The 26449-nt window shown below is 42.1% G+C and overlaps 2 protein-coding genes across 7 annotated transcripts; one reads left to right on the forward strand and one right to left on the reverse strand.

Moving 5' to 3' along the window:
* Positions 1–793: 793 nt before the first annotated feature.
* On the forward strand, positions 794–14765 carry TMEM263 (transmembrane protein 263). 4 transcript variants are annotated; one of them, XM_063154382.1, is made up of 4 exons: positions 794–892; positions 4279–4340; positions 9380–9449; positions 13215–14765. In XM_063154382.1, the coding sequence occupies exons 3-4, from the start codon at positions 9386–9388 to the stop codon at positions 13499–13501; spliced, it is 351 nt and encodes a 116-aa protein (XP_063010452.1). In that variant the 5' UTR covers positions 794–892; positions 4279–4340; positions 9380–9385; the 3' UTR covers positions 13502–14765. The 4 variants fall into 4 exon arrangements, with proteins under 4 accessions (XP_063010452.1, XP_063010453.1, XP_063010454.1 ...); XM_063154383.1 differs by having other exon boundaries at positions 814–878; XM_063154384.1 differs by lacking the exon at positions 794–892 and adding an exon at positions 1318–1380.
* Positions 14766–17632: 2867 nt separating this feature from the next.
* Positions 17633–24218, reverse strand: MTERF2 (mitochondrial transcription termination factor 2). 3 transcript variants are annotated; one of them, XM_063154380.1, is made up of 2 exons: positions 24038–24218; positions 17633–19685 (listed from the first exon to the last, which is right to left on the reverse strand). In XM_063154380.1, exons 1-2 carry the CDS (start codon positions 24096–24098, stop codon positions 18478–18480), a joined length of 1269 nt encoding a protein of 422 aa, XP_063010450.1. In that variant the 5' UTR covers positions 24099–24218; the 3' UTR covers positions 17633–18477. The 3 variants fall into 3 exon arrangements, with proteins under 3 accessions (XP_063010450.1, XP_063010449.1, XP_063010448.1); XM_063154379.1 differs by lacking the exon at positions 24038–24218 and adding an exon at positions 23823–23846; XM_063154378.1 differs by lacking the exon at positions 24038–24218 and adding an exon at positions 23758–23797.
* Between the last annotated feature and the right edge of the window lie 2231 nt (positions 24219–26449).

Here is a 26449-nt window from a genome sequence, read left to right on the forward strand (position 1 = left end):
GCCATCTGGCATTTCCTTGTCTAACAAACTTGAAAGTGACTGTTCCTCCCCAGGGATCCTTACAGATGTACATGGAGAGGTCTCAAAGAAGGGGGTGAACATCAGAAAACCCATCTTTCCCCAGCTATCCTCATTGGTGCAGTTACCTATAAAGCCGTGATTACCACACATTTATTCTCTACAGGTGCCATGTGAGAAGTTCAGCTCACTCAAATTAGTAGCTGGGATAAAGGGTGCAATACAAATATTGCTTAACATAAACCCGGATCCTTAGGATTAGTATCGTGGCTCCCCAAGATGCCGCTGGCACAGGACTGGGTGCAGCTCTGTGTCGGACTTCTGCAGCCTCCCCGTCGTGCCAACGGGCAGGGTGCCCCAAGGGGTCATCTCTTCACCAGGACCCCTCTGCCGAGACGCTCCCCAGCCCAACGAAGCGCCACAAGCCAATCAATCTCCTGCACACCGAAGCATCTCGGTCAGCTGCAGCAACGCCGGCTCCCCGTCCCTCCTCTCCTCAGCCCTGCCCCTACCCCGTATCTTCCTCCACCTCGGTGCCCGGCCCCGGGGCAAGAAGGCGCCCCCGAGCCCGCGGCGTCCACGGGGTCGGGCCGGGCCTGCGCAGGCCCTCGGGGGGCGCGGCACCTCTGAGGGAGGGCGCGGGCGGCGGCGCAGAAGGAGGCGGGGGCCGGCGGGTCCCGGCACCCCTGGGGCGGGCAGGGGGCGGGAGCGGCGGCGCCCCCCGGCCGCCGAGGGGCCGCGCCGGGCGCTGGGGCGGGGTCTGCGGGCGCCGGCAGGGCGGACGGCGGCGGGCGCCACGTCGGCAGCGAGGACGGGCGGAGGAGTAAAGTCTGAGCCGACCCGGGCGGGCCGAGCGAGCTGTGAGTGCCGTGCGGTGAGTGAGAGAGGGAGGGATGAATGGATGGATGGGTAGGTGGATGAGCGGCCGCTACCCCCGGCCCCGCCGCCAGCCGGGCAACCCCGGAGCGCCCTCCCTGCCTCCCTGTGGATGAAGGGGAACTTCAGGGGAGGAGGCGGGAGAGCACCCGGCGCGCCCCGGCGGAGCCGCTGGCGGGAGAGGCGGGTCAGGGATGCGGAGCCGCCGCCACCTGCCCCCGGCGCGGGCACAGCCCGGCCGCCTTTGTGCTGCCTGCCGCGGCTCCGCGGGGCGGGAGGGCCGGGCCGGGCGTAGCGGCTCCGCCGCGGCCTTGGCTGCCACGTCAGTGCCGCCTCCCTGCGCCGAGATGCCGGCAGTGCCCGCGCCGCCCCGGCCTGGGTTATGGGCGGGGGACGCTGCCGGGCCGACTCCGCAGCTCCGCCGGGCACGCAGGTAGCTGCGAGGGGAGGAAGCGGCGGGGACTGCGGGGCCTCGGCCGCCAGAGGGTAAGGGGGGGGGGGCGGCTCCTGGCTGCGGGACCGAGGGCAGGGGGGCTGCTCTGCCCTGCCGCTGCCGCCCTCTCTGGGCCGGGCGCCTATGGAGGAGCGGTCCCCCCACCTGGGAGGGAGGGCAGTCAGTGGAAGGAGCTGTACTCGCCTCGGCCTGGCTCCTGGAGGGTCTTGTTCTCCCTCGAGAATTTTTCCGACCCAGTAGAAGCTTTCTTTTGGGTTTTCTTCTTTTTAAACTTTGCAGTGTTCAGATGTTTGCTGTAGTAACGTGCTCTTTGTTTCATCCATGTCTCTCGAGTCCAGCTTGATGGAGTAGCATATGAAGAGGTTTTTTGTGAACTGTTTGGGACTGGCTTAGCTTTCCTCATTAACCTAGCCTAGGCGTTTATGTGGTGTGGCCTGAAGATCAAGGCAAGTTGATTTAGCCGTATGCCTGGTTCTGGGCATTGTATGAACTGCAGATATTGCCTCTGGATGCAATTAAATGCTTCCTTCTGCTCATTGAATTCAGGTGAAAATGAGAACTCTGAATCTGGATGTCCCTCCGTAAGGAATGTAAATATCAAGTACATGTAGCATGTTTCAGTGTTTCCACTGCATTGCTTCAGGCAGGATGCCTCTATATAACTGGAGGGGTACATACAAGATTGCTTAATTTAATATGTAGGTACTGGTTTGTATGCACATCAGTTTTAAGACTGCTCAGTAAATATTATCCAGCATATCATGTAAAGCTTTCTGTTAAACTGTGGCTAAATATTCAGAGAAGTTAGTATTGCTTCCTCAGTGTAGAAATGGGCAGCGCTGCACAAGTGCAAACTGAAAAGTGGTCCTTGTCCAGCAAGTGACCAGGTCTAAATGTCAGGTAGGAGCCAACAGAGAGGTGGTGGATGCTAGGGAAAAGACTATTCTATTAGCAGAGTTAGCAAGGAAGTTCAGAAGCTGCTTTACCACTGGCTGTTAGGCACAGTCCAGTTTTGTCTTTGAGGGTCTTCTGGAAAAGGAGATCCAAGACTGATCTGGAGCTCAGGCTATAGGAAAGTGTTAAAAGAAATGGGGAAGGCTCTTCTGAAAACTGAGCTAGGAGGAGACAGAGGATGACAGAACTGGTAAAATGGAGTTTTCATGGTCTTTCTGAAGCTGTGCCTTGCACCTTACTGGAATTTACCATGTACTTCTTAGGAACCAGTTTTGGAGAACTAGAAAAGGGCAATTCTGGTTCATGCCACCTTTGATTTTGTATCTTGTAAATCATTGCATCAGAGAAAACTTGATTGCCAACATCAGGTGTTCTGTAGGACCTCTTCTGGACCGTGATCTATATTTTGGTTGACAGTGATGGAGAAATGGTGCATTCTCCATCTAGGGTAGATATACTATAGTAATGTCTTGGGCAGAGTTAAGGGTTTTTTTCCAGGAGATATTATACCGCTCTCTTGCTTTTAATCGTGGTGTGTGTGGTTTTTAATACCCATATGTTGCATTACCTTCCCAGCTGTGTTCAGTTCCCTGCATACTGTGAGCCTGTTATGTACATTACTTACAGCAACTTCTTTTGAAGGAAGCTGTAGCCCATCCTGCTGTAGGCTTGGAAGTAAGTTGTGGCTCATACCTGGAAGCTTCTGATCAACTTCTTGTGGTCTCTACTTGAAAATGCAGTCTCTTTTCCATAGCACGCTTGCTTTCAAGCTCGTCTTGCTTTGTATATAAATCTGAATTTTGAAACTTGAGTTTTAAACTGAAGGCTTCTTGAAATACTAGCTGTGCTCTTGCTTTTTACCTACATGCTTTCTACATGCCTGGATTTGTTTTTGTACTTTAGTGCTGTTAGCACTGACGATTCTTGCTAAGCTCAGTCAACTCTTTCCCTTGCAGTAACAGACTGAAACAGACATTTCCATCCTAGGAGTAAGGCAGTGAAGCTGATAGTGAGGGGTTGCTTGTGCAGCTTGGAGCTGTACCCTGAAGAGCAGCCATAGGTGGGATTACCTTTTTTGGCTTCACGATTATTTCTTTGTTTAATTTGGAGAGTAGAAACTGTCGCTCTTCCAAAAATTTAATTCTTAAAGTATCATACCTAAAAATATATTTTTTTCCGTGTACGCGAAGTACATCAGGTTCATTCAGAAACCTGCTACAGCTGTGAAAGAGGTAGAGAAGAGTTGTTCATGTGGCAAGGGTTGTTTGTTTTCCATCAGCTCTGTAGCCAGGCTTTCTACCTGCCCAGCTGGTAGCCAGAAGGAAGAGAACTTCTTTTGTGGTGGAACAAGACAGGGCAATGGGTTTGTTTGCAGCTCTGTCAGGTGGAAGTTCCAGCGCTGGCTGCTGCTGCAGCAGCCGTCTGGAGCAGCATTAAGCTGCCAGCTGAAATTGGTCCCATCCTTGGGTTGTTTCATTGCTACCCACAAATATCTAAGTAGTGGCATTGAAACAAGCCAGTTTTCACTGGCTGCTGCTTGGGCCAGGTTTGCTGTGCAGAGACAGAAGGGCTTTTTGTCTCTAAAGTCAGACACCAAGAGCATCAGCTGAAACTTTGGAAGTTACACGCATCTGTAATGATTAGAGCCCACTTCTCAATGGAAGGCTAAAACTTCACACAAATTACTGTCCAAGAATTGCAGGCTTATTAAGGAGCATTTGTGTCTTAACATGGATTATTGTGCCTCATAGCAATCCTCATGGCAGCACATGGAGCAAGTAAAATTATCTTCATTGCCCAGGAAGAATTGGTGTCTTGGTGACAAATGTCTAAAAATGTGGCATCTTAAGGCTGTACCAAGTGTGCTTCTTCCATACTGTGGGGATTTGTATTCCTGATTCCTACTGTACACTCTTGTCAGGTATGTGACAGTCACTGGTCCATAAGATGTCATTAATATTCTTCCTTTCTTATAGGTGTATGCAGAATACTTTCGTGGAAACAATTGACTAGTAATCTTCACAAAGAAATATATTTGGTGAGTAAGTTTTATTTCAATCAGCTTTGATGTGAATGTACTTGTGGCTATGCCATTACTTCTAGAGCTTCTTGGTGCTTTCATTCAGGATCTTAAACACTGTTAATGTTACAAATAGCTCTTGAATTAAAATCTTCTTTTAAACATTTTTTTTTTTTTTTAGCCACAGTGTAAAACATTTAAGCTTTCTATGTATTTCATATCCTGACAGTATGGAAGTGTGTTTCCTTTCAAATCAGTTGAGAGACTTTGATCTTTATTTTTTAAATGTTTTTGTATGAAGGCTACAATTTATTTTAATATATTGTTAAGAGAGATGAGAAGTTATCCCATATCTCTTGAATGAATAGACAATAGACAAATCTTCATAAGCACACAAAGAAAAAAACCCAAAAAGTAGTTGAAGTAGTTTACATTTATCCCTGTTCTAAGATCTGGGTTTGCTTCCACTTCTTGGCATGACAAAACACAGATGAAGAAGGAAACTGGAGTGTGCCAATGATAGGATAAATTTTGGCTTCATGAATGTCCATATGAGTTTTTCTGGGCCTCATGGAGACCCTGCCTCATTCCATGTCATCATTCAATGAACATGTTAAATGAAGCTGGAGGCTTTTCTGCAGTGACACAAGTGAATTTGGCATCACAGGATGAAAATGCAGAAGAAAGATCTCTTTGCTTGCTTTCTTCTTCCCTTTTTCTTTGGCCAGTCTTAGTGTACTTTGAAGAAGATTCTGAAAACTTCTGAGAAGAGTTCCAAAGTTCAGGTCTCTGATAAATCTTTGCCTTGTTGCGTACATCTGTGGTACTGGTAATCGTTGTAACTAATGATTCAGTGCATAGTGGGGACTTTGAATGGGCAGCTTCCAAGTTTCCAAAGTTCCTTAAGCTATAGCATGTCTGAGTGACTGACCTCTGCACGAAAGTCTTACACTTGCATCTCTAGGTCGCTGTCTTTGGTTTCAGCTGAGCTGTAATCTCTGTTGGGTCTCATGAACTTTGCTTTCTCTTCGTGGGGACACATCTTCAGGGGAAAGCTTGGACAGGACCTTCCCTTAGGATACACTACAGTCTGGTCACCGGGGGACTTTTTGATGCAAAGCAGGACATACAAGCCTAGATCTTAATAGACAAAGGAAGCATTGAGTGCTTTTACCTCCACAGGATTATGTAAAATATATCTCCAGTTTTTGAGGAAAAAAGTTGTTTTCCTGCCCTTTTGCTCTGAAGACTGGATGAAGTAATCTGCCACCAAGTGGTTATTCCAGGCCTTTGACCTCCAGTCAATAGAAATACTCATCTTAAGTCTCTGGAAGGGAGCCAGGTTTAAAACATGCTTCTGTGCATATCCTGTTCACCAGATATGCTGCACTGTGTTTAGTACACAGGATTTTTTGCATCACTTTTCAGAGCCTTTCAAGTCTCCTGAGGTATTAAATTGGATACAAAGATGCATAATGCAAACTGTAACATAGATATTTGAAAATTTTCTGTAGAAGTTCTTTGTTGGATCTTGGTTTTGATTCTCTAGGATTCCCTGGAGAGCTTCTACAGAAAAACAAAAGGACATGAATTGTGCTTTGCGAGATCTTGTGTGCCAAGTGATGTTTTGGGTCAGGCTGTGAGACTTTTCTGACAGCGATGTGATTCTGTTTTCACTTGCCCTGATATCATAGAACTGTGAATAAAACCTAGTACAGGCTGGTTGGGCACATCTCTTGCAGCATCAAAGAGTCATCAAGGTTGGAAGAGATTTTCAAGATCATCCTGTCCAGCCACTCACCTAGCATCCCTGGAATGCTTCCAGGCACCTGCAAAACCACCCATCAAACAGTAGTTTTCAGCTTTCTGATCTGAAAATCCCTGAAGGCTCTCTTCTGTGTAGAACAAATTCAGTCCTACCAGCAATGACTTCCTTGCCTTCGCTGCTGTTCTCAGGTGTGTGTAGTTCTCCGTTGACTTCCTGGGCCTGATAGCAGCAGGTTGCCAGTGCCTGAAGAGAGACCACTGGGGTCTGTCTAGATGCGAGTGAAGCATGTCTATTTAACTTTTAAGGAAAAGCTTGGGATCAACAATTATGTGACCTTGAGGTTCTAGGAAAGGTAATGGGAAGGAATGCCTAATCTTAACTGCTTTTTGTATATAGTGCTGTGATTTTATATGTGCTGCTATTTTTTTTTTCCTACTGTACCTTTAAACTAGATTAGAAACTCTTCTGTGAAATCCCCCTGCCAATACATTGCTTTGCTCGTTTAGCTTTGCAGGAGCTGAAACCAAATCTGACAGTCTAAACCAGATGGTGGAGAATTTTGAAAGCATCCCTTACCTGTCTTGTCTGCTAGTCTTACTCTAACTCTTCCTGTTGGACAAATCTTATTTTAATTTAATACTGGTATTATGTCATGTAAAACAGATTCTAGGGATTTCATCTGGGCTGTATCTGCTGTTAGTGTTGCTGTGTTCAGTACATTCTTAATAGCAGAAAATGCTAAACCTTGTGTGAAGTCTTGTAAAGGTTTCTAGTGTTCTACCTGTCTCTGAAACTGGTACCTTACTCCAACTCCCCTCGAAACTTTTTGATAATCCCTGACAGTGTTTTCTTTGTCCTCTTAAGATTAAATAACTTTTCTGAATCTCTTATGTGGGATTGTTGGCAGAAACATTTTGAAACTCAAACAAGTAATTTCATTCTTTTAGGAGTTACATGCTGTCTAGATACAAATAAGTTAATGAAGGTAGTTCTTCATAAAAAATAATTTACCTCTGGCTTTACTAATTTGTCTCGGGTCTGCTTTAAAACTGTTTTGATCACTTTTTCATTCCTTTGTTTGAATTAAGACTTGCTAGGTTCTGGCTTTTATTTTACTCTTTTTAGGACTTTGCCTAAGGCAGTGTTTAAACTCTTTGCACGTTGGTGGTAATCATCTTCATGACTGAAATGGCCAGACGTTAATTAGGAATGTAGTTGCTTCATCTTGATAGAGATATCTTGATTGAATAATGTCAGGCCTGTCAGTTTCTTCTGTCTGCCCTTCCTTACAGTGCTTTATATTATTTCAAGTTGGAAAAAAGCAACAAACCTACATGGAACTTCACATAGTGAGGATGAATATTGTATTTCTTTCAGCTTGCATCTTTTCTCAGAACCTGATTGTCCTCAGTTGCTCCCTGTGATTGGTCAGGTTATTTTTTTTTTATTTTCTTCCTCTTATTTGTGATTAAATAAAATAACAAGCATAACAAAGAGTTCTATAATTTATACTTTTTTAAATTGTGTTTTAGCCCTCATGTGTTTTCCATCCTGGTGTGTTGTTACTCTACAACTTCCTCATGAGTGGAAGCAGGGCTCAGACACTGATCTCTTCCCTCTGGTGACCAGTGACAGGACCCAAGGGAATGGCATAAAGCTGTTTAAGGGAATTTTAGGGTGGATATTAGGAAAAGGCTCCCCCAGAGTGTGGTTGGATACTGGAACAGCTGTCCAGGGAAGTGGTCACAGCACGAGCCTGACAGAGCTCAAGAAGTGTTTGGACAATGCTCTCAGGTACATGGTGTGATTCTAGGGGTTGTCCTGTGCAGGGCCAGGAGCTGGACTTCAGTGGTCCTTGTGGTTTCCTCTCAGCTTGGGATATCATATGATCCTTTCCTATTTCTTAGCTGACATGTTTGCATTTCTGGCTTTTGAGTGGCATTTGTTCAGCATTTCCATCGAACTGGCCATCCCGGTAGTAGGTATTTTTGCTTGCTTTCCTGTTCAGCTTCTTGTGTGTTCTGAGCCCTGAACTGATACCCTTAGGCTGATTGGGAGGACTCTTTAATATTCAATTTAGGCTTGCTTCTCATCCAGAGGTCTATGATTTAGTACGTGGGTGCTAGCTTTTAGTGTTTTAACTTCATAATAATACTGTGAGGATTTTAGCTCTTATTTTCCAGATGAGTCTTCTCATCTGCTTCTGCCTCCACATTCCTTCTTCAGATCCCAGCCTCTGCTTTCTCACCCAGGGCATGTACAAAGAGATCTGGGCACAGCAAGAGAAGCGGGAATTATTTTTGTGGTGCTTGTTGACTCCTGGAAGAAATTAAATGATTTAAAGACTTATGCAGAGGGAAAGGAACTAAGAAGTCACTGGCAAAAAGAGAGAAGCATGCTGACTGGTGTCATGTGACTTGTTTTTCCTTTTTCTGACCTTGGTGCTTGCTGAGGAGGGAAAGCAAGATTAGCAGGACAACTCGGGAGGAGGCAGGACTTAATATCAAGGCCTGCTTTGGTGGGGGAGGAAGGCAGGAAGGAAACCTGGACTGGTTAGTACTTTCTTCCCTTCCAGAGAAAAAATTCTATAATCAGAGCTGCTGATTGAGCTTTCTCTTATGCTTCCTCTGTCAGGGACTGCTGCTCTAGAACTCCCCTAGGAAACAGCTTCTAATGTAAAGAAATCTTCCCTGAAATGTTTCCAGTGGGGAGTTTGCCTAGAGTTAAAGCAGTTTAGGTCTGCTTCTTCCACCACACCATTTATGCAGTTCTGTGTCAAGATAAATCGTGTGTTTCTGTTGCTGTGCTTCATCTTGTTTTCATGACATTTGTTCAAATTATGCTGCAAGGACTTGGTGTTTTTAAACAGCTTTTCAAGTACTAGCAGATCTCACAGGCATGCTGCTCTTGTTTCTCTAGTGGCCATCTCCTCTATGATCGCTAGGCTTTTTTTTCAGTACTTAAACATAAGCTCTTGTATGGCAGTAGCTGTTTTGTTTTCCTACTTGCTGTCTTCCTGATTGCTTTTTGAGATCCACTTGGTGTGGTGTGGCAGCTCTCACCAAGTGTAAAGTTTAAGTATTGAGCCTAGTTGAAGAATGCAAAAGCACAGTCTGATAATAAAAATAGGAGCAATTTGACAGGACCTGCTAGCTTGTCTAATAATGAAGAAAAAGTTATCTTTGTGGAACTTAATCTACTTGAATTTTGGATTAATGGATTTTGGATTAATTTTACATTTATGCTTTGCCAGAAAAGATGAATAGCACATGTGAATTTCTTTTTTCAGGCAATAATGAATCAAATGGACAAAAATCAACAGGAAGTCCCATCCAACATTCATGATGAACCACCAGAAGGTATGCATTAGTTTTCATGAAATGAAGTAAATCAATCAGTTCTCTCTAAAAATGGATCTGCAAGCTGAACACTTCAACTTTCTTTTACATAACAGTAAACAAACCAACCCTGGGATGACATGGGCCTGGATTATTGTTCACTTCTGCATTATCCTGATTACAAAAAGGCCACTGAATATAACTGAGTAAACAACTGTACCTATAAATTATAGAGAAGATGGACAGTTACTGAAGGACTTAATTTGCAGATTAGTTTGCAGAGATATGACTTGATCTAATGGGCATTTATTTCTGCTATTCATTATGTGAGACATAAAGAGCCCAGCTTCATTTTTGGACGCGTTGCTCTGTTCATAGTGCATGTGACTTTTATGCAAGATGCATTAAAAAAAAAAAAAAAGTTCATTACTGCTTCTGGAGACTGTTGTCCATCATACAATTAACAGTGGTTCCAACTGTTCACAATCTCATGGTTTCATAAAATCAAGCACGCACTTGACTTCGTTAATGCAGTGACATTGTGGTCTCCTGAACCAGCTGAATATTAAATTGGTTATTAGATCTGCAGAGGAAATGCAGTTGCAAATATTTGAGCAGAGTTTCTTCTAAGCTGTGGACTGGCAGGATTGAGCAGAGTCCTGTTTGCATAATGTGACTGCAGGTATACTAGATCAAAAGCCATTCTTGGCATGTAAAAAGCCATGTTCTTATGTGTGTTCTGTCTGCTCTTGCTTTAAAACCAAATGTGTTGGATGTAGAGGTCGGTGAGTCATGATTCCTCTCGGTTCATTGCTTTTCAGTTTATAATGGCCTTTTAAAGTTCTGTTTGTTGGTCTGGGTTTTTTTTCACCTCAGCTTTTATATGTTGTATAACCAAACAATTTGCTTCGTTTGAACAACAGTATTATCCACTAACTGTAGCAGAAAGGATTGAAGTCGAGTAGCTCACTCTATTCTTAACAACTATTAGGCAAGAAACACGAGTAGAAGAAGATGAGAGGAAAGGGAAAAATAGGTTTTCATAGCACAGAAATTCTTCAGCTCTGTTATACTCGTTATAGTGGCATGGTGTGAGGACAAAAAGTCTTGCGCTTTTGGTGTTAAGATCCCAGAAGCATTTCTGATAGCAAATGCCTGATTGGAAACTACACCTTAATGTGTTATCTTCAAGTCTGATTTTTAAGGCTGGGTTTTGTTTGCTTAGTTGTTAGGGGCTTTTTTGCCTTAAAGGTTTAATTGTGTTTGATACATGTTAAACGTCATATATAGAAAGTGAACAGTAGTCTGAAAAATAGAACCAATTCTTTATTGAATAGGACAGTGGGCTTTTTTTATCTTCCTAGAATATTCATTAGGTTTTCCAGATTCAGAGTATAACAGCAGAATTTGATGATCACTGGTTATTCCAAAATTTTATTTAAAACCTGTTAGCAGCTAAGACTTATTTTCTTCTGCACATTTTTCTTTTTAGTATGACAATAAGTAGTTTGAATATGAAGTCTAAATAGATGGAGAAAGTTGGTGTAGTTAGAGGGAGTAGAATGAAGCACAGCTCATCTTAACATAAACTCCATCCTTGAAGAGGCTTTTTCCTTTTGCTTCTGATTCACCTGCACTCTTCAAGCCTTATGAGTTTAGTTAAAATACTGGAATACCCTTGGAAAGCAACCCCATTTTGAATGTTGTGCAAGGCCTTATACATGGCACACTTACACCATCATAGAAAGATGGCCAAATGTGGATGGAAGGATACCAGTTCAATGCTGGCAAAATCATCTTCCTGAACAGGCTGCCAGAATACTCCTTAGAGGAAAGGCTCAATTCCAAAACTAATTTGCAGTTTTTCTTAAAGATAGAAATAGTTCTGGTTTGTTCAAATCACGCTCAACAAGCTTGGTGCCCAAAGGCTTTAAAGAATGTGTAGAAGAAGCTTTTGTGCTCCTGCTTTTTATGAGTAGTGCTATTCTAAGGCGATATTTTCTGCCTTGAGAGCGGTGCCAACCTTTGCAACCAACGTTCATTCAAACTCTTGTTCATTCTTGGATTCCTTTCAGTGGGAAGCTGGCTGCAAGATGGCCTGGTAGAGCCAACTCCTGGATAGGGAACTTGTGTCATTTTCTCAGTACTCCATAAATCACAGAATATTCTGAGTTGGAAAGCACCCACAAGCATCATCGAGCCCAACTCTTAATTGGAGGGCCTATGTGATCAACCCACAACCTTAGTGTTATCAGTACCATGTCTACATGACTGAGCCAATCTCCTTAGATTTAGGCATGATCTGGTATTCTTTGGAAACGTACTCTTTAGAAAAAAGGAGACCAGGCATGTGTGTCCTAAAACAGAAATCAACTGGCAATAAAACTCTGTAGTGCTGGATGTTTGCTAGAGCTCATGGATGGTGCAAATAGAATGGAAATGGAATGTGCCAGCCATTACCAGAAGTTACTTATACACCATCACATTCTGTATTTACACCTGTGAAATAGAGTAGATGTCAATGGACTGGCTACCTGAAGTAAGGTAAAGACAAATACATAAAGGTTACATTTATTTGTTTCTCTTATTATTTTTAAAGTTAGTTATGATGGATCATTTTTTGCCTACATCAGTTCAGATTCAGTGAAATCAGCTCTTAAAATTCAGAGGGATGAAACTTTATGCCTATTTCACCCTGATGATAGTGAACCAGTTAAGTGGAAGTGAAACAGTTTCTGACCAAATTTGTTAAAAGTTCTATTAGTCTGGTCACAAGAATCCTCTAGTGAATAAACCCTAGACATTGGATTTTATGGCAGACTCTGCATACTTCCTCCTGAGTGTGATGCTTTAAAGACTTTCTATGTAAATAGAAATTCTGATCTCTGTGTGTTTGTGTTGGCAATGCATTTTTGCTAGAGATGTCCATGTTGAAAGCTGCTGGCCTAGAATAAACCAGCAAGAGTATTACATGGCTGTCATTTATGTTTTCAGTTTTCATTACCCTTTCTATAACCTATATCACTTTCTTAATTAAGAGACTAATGTGAGCTGGAAGGACTTTCAGTATTTTCAACTCCTTTGGGTTTCACTATTCTGTATCCTTGTTTTCCTTTTTTGTCAACTTTGTAGAAAATTCTCATTTAGGTGGCACCTTTTGCTTGAGTTATTCCAGACATGCACATAGGAACTCTGACCTCTACAGTTTTTTAATGAATTCTGAGTCCTAGGTCAGTCCTGGCACCATCACAAACGTATTGGCAGCGCGTGGGAAGTTGCTCACCCAAGTTTTCATCTTGTAGTAGATGAGTGCTGGGACATGACTCTTGGAATCTGTGCTCTGGATGCAAGTTGTGGGCAGTGAGGGCACTGAGATCTGTTCAGCTGGTTCTCCTAAGGCATGTTGCGGTGGAAAGTGTGTTGGCAGGGCTGGACAGAGGTCTCCTGTGCCTCTAGAGCTGTTTTTTTCTTTCTTGCTACCTCCTAGAGTAGTTGTCCTCCTCCAAGCCTGTTATTTCTGCTCCTGACTCCCTCACCTTTTTATTTCATGTCTGTTTATTCCCTAGCTCTGCCCACTGTGGTTCCACTTGCTCTTTTCTTGGTTTCCCTGTTGTTTGTTATTTGGAACTGGGTGTATGAGCATCCAAAAAAAGCAGCCTGCAAGGTAAGTATAGACTGTATGCAATGGCTGTTAGGCTAGAAAAGGAAATACTTTTGAGTAACACTTTTTTGAAAAAGCTTAAATCCTGGCGCTGAGATTGATTTGCTTGTTGTTCCTTCTCTCAGGGTCACTCAAAGATCACCCACAGCAGCAGGCTGGCATACTTTCTCGTGTGACTGGTGGCCTCTTCAGTGTCACAAAGGGAGCTGTTGGTGCCACGATTGGAGGTGTTGCTTGGATTGGAGGGAAGAGCTTGGAAATTACCAAAACAGCGGTCACATCTGTGCCTTCCGTGGGAGTGGGTCTAGTCAAAGGAAGTGTTTCTGCTGTAGCTGGAGGCGTTACAGCTGTAGGATCTGCTGTTGCAAGTAAAGTGCCTTTAACAGGAAAGAAAAAGGACAAGTCTGACTAAAACCAAAACTGAGACATACTCAGTTCTCCAGAATATTGCATCGGTGGCATTAAAATCTGCTAAGATTGGGACCATGAGAAGCCATGTGTCTTAGACACTTCATCTTCTAATGAGTTGTGCAAGTAACTCAGTTTCATCTGAAAAGGACAGAAGCATGGCTAGCACAGCTTATGAGGATTTATTAGAGCATAGATTGAAGCTTTGTATCTGGTGAAATGTTACACTTGATAACTATAGAAGTGAGTGTATCTGAAGGAATAATACATATTTGAAGTCATTTACTGTACATCTTCTGCAGTTTTGGACTAAAATGTGAATGTAGAAATTCAGTAGTCTCTGTGATGCCATTGATACAACAAGATGACAATTATTGTTCTCAGTGGTTTCCACATCTTCCTGCTAAGTATCCTTCAGCTGTGTGAAAGCACTGTTGGACATACCCAGTCTTGGTTCTGAACCTGTACTTGCAGGCAGCCTGTAAACTATCCCTGACTGCATTCTGACAGTGAAGACTGGAGCAAAGAGACTGGAGGTGTGCAGAATTTGGAAATGAGAATGGGAGATAGATAGAAGTGAAAAAGTTTAACAAATGTGGTAGAAAGGATCATAAAGACTAAACTAACTTAATGCCTTATTAGAAGAAAATCTCTTTTTACTAGGTGAAGCTGTGTAAAGAACTGTCCTGTTGTTACAGTGCAGTTTACAGAATGAGCTTTAGGCTCTTCATAAATCCTGATCTCTGAAACTTTCTCAGTTTTTACTGAAAACGTGATTGCTTCATCTCAGGTGTATTTAATAATATGCATCTATCTCCTGCAAGTGAGAACTTGCTTCTAATAAAGTTCTTATAAACACTAGAAAAAAATTACAGCCTGTGGAAAATGGGCTGATGTTTGTGGTCATCTAACACAGCTGTCTAACTTGCTAGGAATTCTTGAGTAGCTGGAAACCACTGAAGAACTAGCAAAGCTGTTCTCTCAACTCCGTGATACACCAGGTTAGCTTTTTGCTCTGTTTAAGCAAATGCAAGGAAATTTTCACTACATTTCTTGTACTTTTCACCTTGATTTTTGAGTAAAATGCAATACTTGTATTTAAAACAAACCAAAAACAGTAGATGAGGCCTTAAAAAAAAGGCAACATGATTCAAGTAATACGTATACTGATTCCAAATGTTTACACTTCTGCAGCGTGTGAGGCAAAATGCACTTGTAATGACACAGCATGAGGTTGCCTTAAAATAGAAACCATTTGTGATCTTTTATTTGTGTACTGATTTTAAAAATAAGTAATGTCTTTGGAAGCCCATGGGAGGCATCTGTTCATGGTGTGTATGCAGTATTTTCGAAAAACTTTTGTTTCTATGGAGAACTTGTACACTTTCAGTAGCTGTGGTTGCACTAGGTGGTTATATGGGGGGGACTTTTTAAAAATGAAAAAACCCAAAACATATCACTTGTCAAACTTATTCCTCTGTTCATGGGTGTTGAAAGTACACCTTGTCTCAATTATGGTATTGTAGTCACCCAATCTCTCTGAGCCATTGGTACATCAACTGCACTCTGCAACAACTTTATTTTATATCAGCAATCATATATGTTGGAAGCATGATACTTGTAAGCATGGAACTTGGGGCAGTGTGGAGAGCAAAAACCCAAGAAATGACATCTGCTCCTCTGTTAGATACACCAGCTGCTTGGTTCTGACCTGCTGCAAGGGGGAAAGGAGGTAAGTTGATGCAACAAATGGAAGACACTAACTGATTTTTTATAGTCAAAAGCAAATTGTATAGAATATAGTATTGTCTAGAAGTACCAGGTAGGTCTAGAAATTAGCTAGTCTGGATATCAGAGACAATTTTGCTGCAGCATATAATTTAGTATGGTCTGCTCCCCTGCAATTTCCAGTGTAGCAATATCCCCCCAAGTGCTGCCATTAAACTCTTTAGGAGTCGCCTGTTTGGAGCGCAGTGATAATTTGTGACACTCAACCAAACTCTTCCTAATAGTTTTTCTGTAAATGGGAATGTTGAACTGGTCCTACCCATTTTTTTATTAAATTCTTTAATTGTAAACTATGAAACTTGCAGCAAAGCAAGCGTGGTCAGAGATAAGCAATGTTAGGTATGTAAGGAGTTGCCAACACTCCATTATATTTTGTTCTTAACATATCCTGTAGCTATTATTTTGAGTCTTGTAAACCAAAACTTTTACATGGCATATGGGTTTAGTTTTCAAAGAGCTTTGTCCTGTATCCTGTGTGTTTTCCATTCACTTATGAAACTTGCTTCATCTTAAAAACTTGTTCCCATTCTGTCCTGGCACCTGTGAAACATTAAATTGTTGCTGTTTCAGACATTTGAAAGCTTCCTTAGTTTTGTGGAGAAAGGCATACTTAGATATAAATCTTCCCATATTACCATGCTCCAGTGTCTTCTCTTTGTGTCTACTTAGCACTAACCAGTTCTTAACAAAATCTTTAGCTTCAGTGTGTAAGCTAGGCACAGACACAGCACAAAATCCTTTGCACTAATTTTCTTTTCCCCTGGTCAATGATGCTTGGGAATATCCAGTTTTAAGATCGTAGTGAGCTGAATGGAATATGGAACTGAAGTCTTCTGGGGGAGTGAGGCTTTTCTTTTGTCTTGGGATTGTTTCTGTGGTAGCTGCATTTCACTTTACTTCTCCCAGTCCCTGTTCCAAAAGGGGAAATGTTTATGAAGGCAGCTTGTATGCCTGCTTGTACTGCTCTCTCTAGGTAGTGAAAGGCTTACTCACAGGCTGGTCCACAGTCACTGTGAGTAACAAAAGATGAGGATTTCAGCAATACAGTGTTTTGGTGCCTGGGAATTTTCCTGAGGTTTTCTTGTAAATGAATCCTGTGAAGAAGAGAGAAACAGGTCCCAGGATAGAGTTAGGAATGAAGGATTGACTGAATTTCCATCTGGTAGAAGAGGAGCATTTCTGTGAATGCTTTTATTTTCAAAGGGAAAAAGAAGTTGGAACATTGAGAACACAAAATGAGTTTGTGGTAACTCTGGCTGTGACTTGGTTAAGGAAATACATCCTTTTCCTGTTCTGTTGCCACGGCAAATAATTTAAGTGATAGGAATAAGCCGTTTCAAGAACTTTGTGAAAAACAGGTACCTGTAGAAATGCTAGAACTAAATATTCAGGGAAAACACTGTTGTATGTCTTGGTTTCCTTTTCCTCTTAAGCTACCAGTTGGGTCTCTGGCTCAGTTACAGGTTGTGTTAGAAGAGCTTTGGAGAGCTGAAATACCCCTTTGTGTCTGAGGGGAAGGAGGCTTTTAAATTTAGATAAAATTGTGGTCTGCTTAATGGCTGAGCAGGGAAAGACAGTCTGAAAGTGACAAAGGCAAGTTCCTGTGAATTTTTAATATAGCTGTCTTCCCTCTTAAAAAACGATAATGAATTTTGAAAGAGCCAGCATAGACATAGCCTGGTACCACAGCCTGACTTTTTTCATGCTGTGATACGTCCCCTTTTGGATTGCTGCCAGTGTTGCACACGCTCCTGCAGGAGTGCCACTGACCCCCAGAAACGCCTGTCACGCCTGCATGTGCCTGCAGAGTGCTCACTGTAACACCTGCAGCTGTTGGGATCTTTGCACTGCTCCTGCCAGGTGTTCCCAGCCCCTCCCCAGTGCACAGCAGATAACGTGGCAGACTATAAAAACTCATCAACTTGCAGCCCACCCTCTGGACCAGTAATTCAATACCAGCTTTCTTCAGCAATTACAAACCACATTTTAAGAAATGGAGGCCTGGACTTGCTGCCAAGATGGGTGTTAAAAATGACCTTGAAGAATGCCTGGAATGAGGGTGGTGTGTAGCTGGCTTTTATTCTGCTGTCAAGAGGGAATGTGTGTGGAATAGCTACTTAGGAAAGTCTGTGAAATAAAATCACTGATCCTAATCCTATTGAGGTGATTGTCAGTGGTGCTACTGTTTTATATTATCATTCACAGCCCATAAATGAGAAGAAATCAAATCCCCTGAGAACTTAAACTGTCTGATAGTTACTATTTTGAAAGCCAGCACTTGTCGCCAATTGTCATATGGTGTTATCTTAGAAGCAGTGTCACCCATATATTTAGAAACTGTTGCAGCTGTTTGCAAATCTGGTAGTCATGTTTAATCACCAGTGGTTTACAGACTAGAATTTTGTTGCACCTAATAGAAAAGCATAACTTTCTCTTTTCTCCTACCATCATTTGAGACTTGAGTCTCTCATTAATCTGTCTTGTTGCCAAACCTTGCTAGAAGAGATTAAGAACTATACAATAGCAATAAATGTATTTCTTTCTCTCCCACACCATTTGAAAAAATAAGTAAATTTTGAAGTCTCAGAAATATAAATGTTATCATCTTGTAGTTTCTTTGCATTATGGTTTGTACACAAAGATACTAGGGTCTCAGTTAATAAAAAAATATTATGTCCAGCCCCTGTTCTCAGGACAGGGCTTTGCTGTCCAAGAAATCCAGTCTGTTGCAGGTCAGGATCCAGGAGCTAGAGCTACTTCAGCAATAAGGAAAAGAACTCCAAGGGCGTTTCCTGAAGACAGCAAACCAGCCGACTGATGAACACCACTGGAAAAATCATCTTCCTTTTGTCTTCCTTAGATAAAAATTGTGCTCATCACTACCACAGGCTGGACTGTGCAGTGACAGAGCTGAAAATCTAAGGCAGTTAATGCCCTGTCAGGTAAGAAAATGTCACATCTGAGGTACTCTTAGAAAAAGGCAACCTTTATCATAACTGTAACTTCTATGATGATATTTTAAAGTATTACAACACTGTGATTGTATAATGAAGTTGTATCTAAGACCCCCTCCTGAACAAAGTACAGTGTAAGACTACAGTCTTGATTAAGATTGCTTTTGCTCCATCTCTTCTCAAATAATGAACTTGCCTTTTATTTTGCTTTTGCATAACTTGAAGTACAGCGTTCACATTAATCTTCAATGTGTAGAGGAGCAACAGGATTAAAAATTGGTCTCTCCTTCTTTGATTGTATCTTACCATAAGTGACTTCAAAATCTTTTTTAGTACCATTCAAGCTTTCTAGATTTCCACTCTTTATATCATATCCTAACGCAGAGAGCTTTTTAATTCGATACTGAACAATTTGTGTTGTCAATTCCAGCACCATTGGTGTCTCTCTTATCTGTGCTATAGAAATTCCTTCCTTCAGTAGTCCTTCAAGTCTTTCTTCCAAAACTGTGACAGGATAGTAGAGAAGGGCTGGGCATTTCAGCACTAGTTGTTTTAGTTCTTGATCACTGCACTTGAAGATGTTTTTGGAGAAAAGCATACTCTTCTGCATAGTGGTAGAATTAAGTTGAAAAATGAAGCCTTTGAGTTTGGACAGCAGCTGTAGAACTTCCTGGTCAGTGAAATAATTCTTTTGGAGAAATTCCAAGTTCTCCTGGATTGCAGTGGAAGTATTTAATAAAATAAATGGATTTTGGCTCAATAGCTTTAGAATCCAAATCTTCATATTTGCTTCAGAGCCCCCTAAATTTAAATAATTTCTTTGTAATGTCTCTATCACATTTTTGTTTTTCTCAACAGGGTTGTAGAAAATATTGGGTGCACTTGTCAAGAACCTGGTGATTATATTATTCTTAAGTCCCAGCTCTTGAAAAAACAGTATGTTTGCCTTCTGGTTCTGCTGATACTCAGTAGTAAAAAAGGACTCTGGAAATTGCTCTATTAATTTAATCAGCTGTTTTTCATTCTGGCATACTAACTGCCATAAAGCTCTTTGAGCGTTTATCTCTGCTGGGGTGTGGAGAATTGCCTCGGGGCAGCGTTCTATAATGCTGGCTACAGTGGTCCCATCTGCTCCCATTTCCTGTAAGATACCAGCAATTTCTTTAACATAGGCCACGTCCTGGAGAAGGACCCATTCCTTCAGTCTGCGTATCTTCGTGATGTCAACTGACAAACTGTAGAGATTCTCAAGGGTTTTTTTATTTTCCTCTCTTGACTTGGTATCAGTTGTGTAATTGGAATGTGTTAGGAAGCTTCTGTTTGCTACATCAGGCCATGCTGATGAAAACTTTAGTCCCGTGTTAGAGCTCGGAGATCTTGTCAACAGAAGAGTGAATGTTTCTCTTGCACCGTGAGCAACTCCTCTCAGCATCATGGAAGTCAGTCCTGTGGAGACACAACAACTGTAAGAAAACACATTAAGGAATGAGTTAATGGTTAGAATCACTGATGTTTAGACTTAACTGGTGTAAGAAATTGCTCTCCAGAGTGTTTTTTGTTATTAGTGCAAAATCCAGCTTTCACACAAAAGCAGGTGGAAAGACCATTTTTGAAAGGTTAATGTTCTGATGGATATGTCACAGAAAGGTTAACGTTCTGACGGATACAACAGATCTGATGTAGGGCAGTGCTCTGCCCGTATCAATGTTTGCAGTCATACAAGCTCCAAACTGTGGGCCATTTCTTGCAGCTAACATTGTGACTGCATTACAGATCACTCACACTGTATGAGGGAAATGATTCATGCAGTTTCATCTGACAGCAATCCCACTAAATGGACAAAAATGGCAACTTAAATCTCTTAGTTCTTATGAATGTATTTGCTTTAACTTCCCAAGCATTATTTGGAGTGTGAGTTGTTCTTTCATGTGTCAGAGACCTACCACGCAGGGCTGCTGCAGCAGCAGTTTGCAGTATAATTTCATTTTGAAATTGTTCTTTATATAATTAAGGGAGGAAAAAAAATCATAGGAACCTTTATGTAAGTGTTTTTCTGCAGCTGAGTGTGTTAATTGTATTTGAATAACCACCCTGGTATTTTAGAGGAGGAGGCAAGTACACAGTAACATTTCCAGGCCTTCATCTACCTCTTCTGACAACTACTTTGCTACAGCTGCTGCTTGCACCAATGCCTTACTTCTGCCTCCAGGTCTCTTCTGCAGGCAGAGTCCTTGTGGAATAGGTGTGTGGCTGTGCTGGAGTCCACAGGGCCAACCCCACACCTCACCTTTGCTCAAACTGGCTGCCCAGTTATCACCAATACCACATGCACTGTCACCCGCTCTGCAGGGGCAAAGGAGCCACAGCAGTCTAACAAAGATATCATTAAGTGTATCTTTAACTTCCTGGGGGGTGTTTTCATAACAACCCTTTAGAAGTACCGACTGTGGAAGGGAGAACTGCTGATCTCTGCAATACTCCTGCAAATAGCTGCTGCTGGTAATATGCTTAAAACTGCTCAAAGTGAAAATGAGAACATTTGGACAGCTGCTTTCACCTCTTCCTAAGTATAGCATACTTTAAAAAGTACCAACCTGAGCATTGTTAAATTACTTTTGGTTGGGCTTTTTTGGTGGTTTTTTTAGGAGGAGGAGGGTTTTTTTTTTGTGTGGGTTTTGTTTGGTTGTTTTTTGTTTTTTTTTAGTTGGTTGGGTTGGTTTTGTTTTTTAATGAGAGAAAATACTGTTATGACCATGCAGTCCAATGTTCTACATAACAGACTAACATACCTATTGTACAGCTGAAAAAAGCCCTAAAATCTTCCTTACAGCCCACTTTTAAGAAAATAGGTGGTTTGTTTAGAGAACTTTAGTGGTAGATTCTCTTTCTAGCTGCCAGGTAAGGTTAAATGTTTTCCAGAGGTAAATCCTTTGTCTCAAGAGAGTGTACCTTTGCTTTTACATTGTTTTTTTCCTGTTTCTGAGATGGACTATTGTTATGTTATTACATCATAAACTAATAGAATATGATGTAATTTCCTATATGCACACTTATGTTATTAACAGAAGCTGTTTATTGATAACTTGTTCTTTAATGTTACTTCACACGTCTAAGGCAAAACCAATTGCCTAATGCACTGCTTGTGTCAGAACCCCAAGGCTGATGATTTTGTCTTCATACACCTTGTGACTTCAGAAATGCTGTCCCAAGCCCCACAACAGAACAAGTGATTTTTCCCAGTAACCTTAAAAGCACTGGAAGCACTGGAAGTGTAGGTAAGCCACAGATGTTTTGTGTGCTGACCTTTCCATGTCCTGAAAAAGTGACTGCAAACTAAACCTCTCCTCCACAGGAGTGACACAACTGCCTGTGTCTGAGCACTCTGAGTAGTTTTACTGAGTTTAGTGGGTCCAGTCAGAATAAGCAAATCTCTGAAGAATCAGGGTTTTCTTCATTAATGCTTCAGCTTAGCTAGAAGCAGCCAGCAAAGTGAAGTGTTGTTAAAATAGTTTGTTGTTAAAATAATATTTCCAAAGTACAAATTGGAAAAATAAACATGACTTACTTTTATTTAAATGCGTAATCGTGCTGTTAAACAAAATTGCCTTGTGAGTAATGCAATCCCTTAAAATACTGTAATTTTTACTATTACAGAACTTCAAAAATATTCTGAGATAGTAAATTGTGCTCTTCTAAAATCTGACATGGGAATGGTTGTTACATAAAAGAAACTTTACATTTTCTAAAAATGCCTGGGATCATAGTCAGTTTTTCCCTGTTGTTAGCGAGGATCATCAGAAACACAGAATAGTGTAAAAGAAAGGAAAAGTTTATTTACCAAAACTCATTTGACAGGGATATTTAGGAGCCCTTGTAAAAAAGCCCTATGCAAAATACAACATGTGAAATAACATGAATGAATTTGAATGTCATGGTGTTCCATAGAAACCAAGATGTGAGTTATGACTTGATGGATTTCCAAGTCCATAGTATTCACATTTCAGGTATGTAACTGCTTTCAGGAATTCAGAGTACTCTCAAAGCTCTTGTTGGATATAGTACATGTTCTAATGTGCAAGACCCCACTGTAACTTTTCACTTAACTAGATTGCTGTGGGGATTGTAAAGCAATTGAGAGATTAAGGAAAAAACCAGCTCAGATAAGATGCTTGCTCTCACTGCCAGCAGCACCCTCTCACCACCAAGTGTTAGAGCAGCAATAAGGAAGTGACCGAATGTCAGTTACCTGTGATCCTGCTTGCTAGCACACTTGCAGAGACCTGAATATACAGAGTAAAGGGGTGCTGGAAGTTTCATTATTTAATGAGACTTCTATGTAAATCATCTATAGGAAGTAGATACAATGATCAACTAACTGGTTGATATACCCCTCATGTGAATTTCTGAATGTGTGTTTTGAGACTCAAATATCACTTTTTGAAAATTAGCAAACCCAAACTTTTACTCCTGCTGGACTGTTCACAAAAGCTTTCAGTAAAGAGGGCAACAGTATAACTGCTGACCACTACCATTCTCATAACAGGAAACTTAGTAGGCTATAAAGAATTAAATAAAACTACTGAATGCCTAGATTGAACTTTGAGTGAACCAAGAAGAGTATGTATCTACCTAGAAGACAGCAGTGTAGACAAGGTTTGAATGGTTTGGGAAGGAATCTGTAACGGTGAGAGGCTGCAGTTTTGTAGATTAATGCACAGTAAACTTTCACACTTATGCACTTATAAAAAAATGAATCCTTGCTTTGCATTAGTGGTGGAAATTAGGTAAATTATTATAAAATACATGCTGGGCCAACATAAAACTTTCTAGAAAAAAATATAGAGGACCCTAGAGTATTCCAGGTTTGAAGGGACCTCAAGAGCTCAAAGCAGGGTCTGCAAGATCCAGGCTGCTTTGTCCAGTCAGGTCTTTAAAACCTCCATGGATGGAGCCCAGCGGCCTCTGTGAGTTACCTGTTCCACTGCTCACCTTCCTCATGGGAACAAAGCTTTTTCTTATATTTAGGAAAGGAGACATTTACAAAGTGCTTAAGGACGCGCCGCACTATTTAAACCACTGGTCATGAAGTGGTGGTGCTTCCAGCACAGACAAAGCCCAGGTCTCCAGCACAGCCCGCTGCCACGGCCCGGCCACCTGGGCCGTCCCTCTCCCCGCTTTGGAGCCCGCTCGGGGCGGAGAGGAAGGAGGCGGGCGTTCTCCTGCAGCCGGCACGGGAGCAGCGGCCGCAGGCCCATCCCCGCCCCGCAGCCGCCTCGCGCCGCTCCTGCCGCAGCCACCGGCGGCCGACGCGGGGTCCCCGTGCCCGGGGGTCCCTCCCGCGCCTCCTTCCCTCGGAACCGCGGGCTTCTCCCCCCGCACGCCGCCCGCCCCACCCTCAGCGCCGCGCCGGCGCTCGGAGCGGGACGAGCGGAACGCCGGCTGGCCCCTCCACCCCCCGTGCCCCGCGGCCGGGCCCGCCGGAGAGCGGCCCGAGCCCGCAGCCCCCGGCCGCGCTCACCGGCCTCGCCGCCGCGCCGCACCGCACCGCGCCGCACCGCGCCGCGCGGGGAGCGCTGCACGTACCGGTGCCGGCAGGGGAGGGGCGCGGGCTGAGCGCAGGGCAGAGGACGTGGCCGGCCCGGCCGAGCCTCCGCCGCTTGCCAAGGCAGGCTTGGCCGGCACTAAGAAAGTGAAAGGCCGTTGGAGTAAAACAGCTTGCAGAGAGAAGTAGTGGGGTGAATAGGAAAAAAATATTTTAATAATTTCTAAGTCATGTAATAGCAAAGGACGGAACATACTTGAGTGCCTTTGCTCTGACGGAAGCAGATAATCCTTTTGATTCGGTAACACCGACATCATGATGGGAGGCTTGCCTTACACCAGTGTATTTTCTTTATATGGCCACTGCCTTATTACATAATTAAAGTCACATCTAGTCATTGGTCTTCTATTGTTTTGCTGGTGGCTTTTCAGAAGTTCATTGAGTTGTGATGGTGAGGACCATCTTCCTCTATCTTATTTTTTTAGTCATATCTACTTATCTTTTTCAGCTAGAGTAACAAATTAGCAGTGACATAAATGATTTCTAGACTAGAAATATTATACTAGAGGTGTTAGTTAAAAAATCCCAACTCCAAGTCACATCTTTCAGAGAGTGAAAATCACTACTGTTGTCTCTGCGAACCCTTCTTTTATCAGCTACATGTTCAATAGTAGTCTCTATTGAGTCTGTGAAAAAGAGCTAATGAAGAAGAGAAATGTTATAGAAATAAACTTTGGTCTAGGAACAGGGTTCAGGCTTGGTCTTCTAAAGAGCAGCTGTTCCTAGAACAGTTAACAAAGTCTGTGAATATAATGCACACACTGATGTTAAAAACGTGCATCTAAATTAGCTTCCAATTTGTAACACAAAATGTACTGTACACTTGCTTCTTTATGTTTTTTTCACTTCATGCCTTAATGTTATCTTTTTTCCCTTCTATCTTCTCCCCACTCTCTTCATTTTTGTAATCACAGTCTGGGCTAAATTAGCAATATTGTTTAAAAAAGTTATTCACATGAGAACACTGTAGAGAGGTTTACTTGTGTGAGTTTCTTGATTAACTGTCATTCTATTTTCTATTTCAACTAAGTTGGAGTGCTCTTCCCTTGAGATCTGACATTTTAATTAATATAGTCTGCATCTATTATATATTAATATCTCCTAATACAATATTAATTATACATTAATATGTTCTTTCTTTCACTTCTGAGTCAAGAACAAACTGTCTCACATAGAAGGCAAGGCATGGCCAGATAGAGACCCAAAGAGTGTTTTGACATAATGATATGCTAATGATATACTGCAATTGTTATTTAGCCTGTAGCAACAAACAGCTTAGAGACTGATGGTTTTCATGACTGCAATTTGTTTATGAAACCATAAGGTCCAGTGAGGAAGGGCTGTTTCCACCTCAGTATTCCCAAGCAAGCAGATTGGTTGATGCTGGAACTTTATTCAGAGCTACCTTCAGTGTGGCAGCCTTGTGGGGAGCTAGTAGGACACATAATGAGAATGAAAAAGCAATTTAAATGTTTGAAATGAAAACTATGTTGTGAAGTGACTTTCCTTGAAAATAAGGAATCTACTTATTCACTGTGGTCAAAAATTATAGAATTCAAATGAGTTTGATGGACAGTGGTCATTAACTACTGAATTCCTTTTTGGTTTTCATTTATTTCAAAATTAATTACCGAATATTTGGCATATAATGATAAAAAAACGTTAATAAGAACGTAATTTGTATTAATTGAGAAAGCAATGTTTGACTTTACAATGACCACACTACTCCAGCTCTGAGTTGCAGCAAGGATCCCATATGTTCTTCTTGGATCAGAATGATGAGCTGTGGAATATGATTTTCTACATACTGTGATATTGAGAAACTCATCATAATTTATGCTGTTGTTAAAGTCAGTGCTCAAAAGCTGTTGTCTCCAGCTGCTACACCTTTTAAAAAGAAATTTTGTGTAAGACCAAGCAGAAAGGGATTCTAATCGTGGCTGGGCCCTTCGCATACCTTGATGGTCAATGACAGGTGGGGCCTCATCTGCCAGGCAAGCTGTGACAGGACAAGAGGACAGAGCCTCAAGCTGGACAAGGGGAGGTTCAGGTTGGACATCAGGAGGAATTTTTTCACCTCCAGGGTTGTTAAATGTTGGAATGAGCTGCCTAGGGAGGTGATGGGGTCACCATCCCTGGAGGTGTTCAAGAAACAACTGGACATGGCACCCAGTGCCATGGCCTAGCTGAGATGGTGGTGGTCAGTCAAAAGTTGGCCTTGGAGGTCTTTTCCAACCTAAATGATTCTGTGATTCTATTACTGTGTTTATTAGGTCATTCAAGGTGAGGAAAGACAAGCACAAAGGGAAACATGATGCGCACATCTCTTCTTGTTGACTTTTACTTTCTGTAGATCTAAGCAGAAAAAATATTTTAGGAGAAAGAAAAATGACAGCTCTTTAAGTACTGTCTGGAATTCTTGAATTTTAAGAAAGAGCTGTACTGCTGATTTGGGTCCTCTGCCTTTTACTTGAGAAGTTATTTCTAATTGAGACCATTCTTGCTATGCACTTGTCCGTGAAGCTGTAGATTTGAGCTGCAATCCACAGGTGGAGGTTTATTTTCAGATCTGCATCTAGAGCTGTCCTGCTGCGGCTCCAAAGGGTTG

The sequence above is a fragment of the Melospiza melodia genome, chromosome 4 (genome assembly GCF_035770615.1).
Source record: "Melospiza melodia melodia isolate bMelMel2 chromosome 4, bMelMel2.pri, whole genome shotgun sequence".
NCBI lineage: Eukaryota > Metazoa > Chordata > Aves > Passeriformes > Passerellidae > Melospiza > Melospiza melodia.

What these genes read in the sequence shown, in the direction of transcription:
- MTERF2 (XM_063154380.1), bottom strand. Translation starts at nt 24,098, where the DNA reads ATGATGTCGGTGTTACCGAATCAAAAGGATTATCTGCTTCCGTCAGAG. An exon ending in GTCAGAGCAAAGGCACTCAA is followed by an intron (nt 19,686 to 24,037) that starts GTATGTTCCGTC and finishes GTGTCTCCACAG; the next exon opens with GACTGACTTCCATGATGCTG.
- TMEM263 (XM_063154382.1), top strand. Translation starts at nt 9,386, where the DNA reads ATGAATCAAATGGACAAAAATCAACAGGAAGTCCCATCCAACATTCAT. An exon ending in TCATGATGAACCACCAGAAG is followed by an intron (nt 9,450 to 13,214) that starts GTATGCATTAGT and finishes TCCTTCTCTCAG; the next exon opens with GGTCACTCAAAGATCACCCA.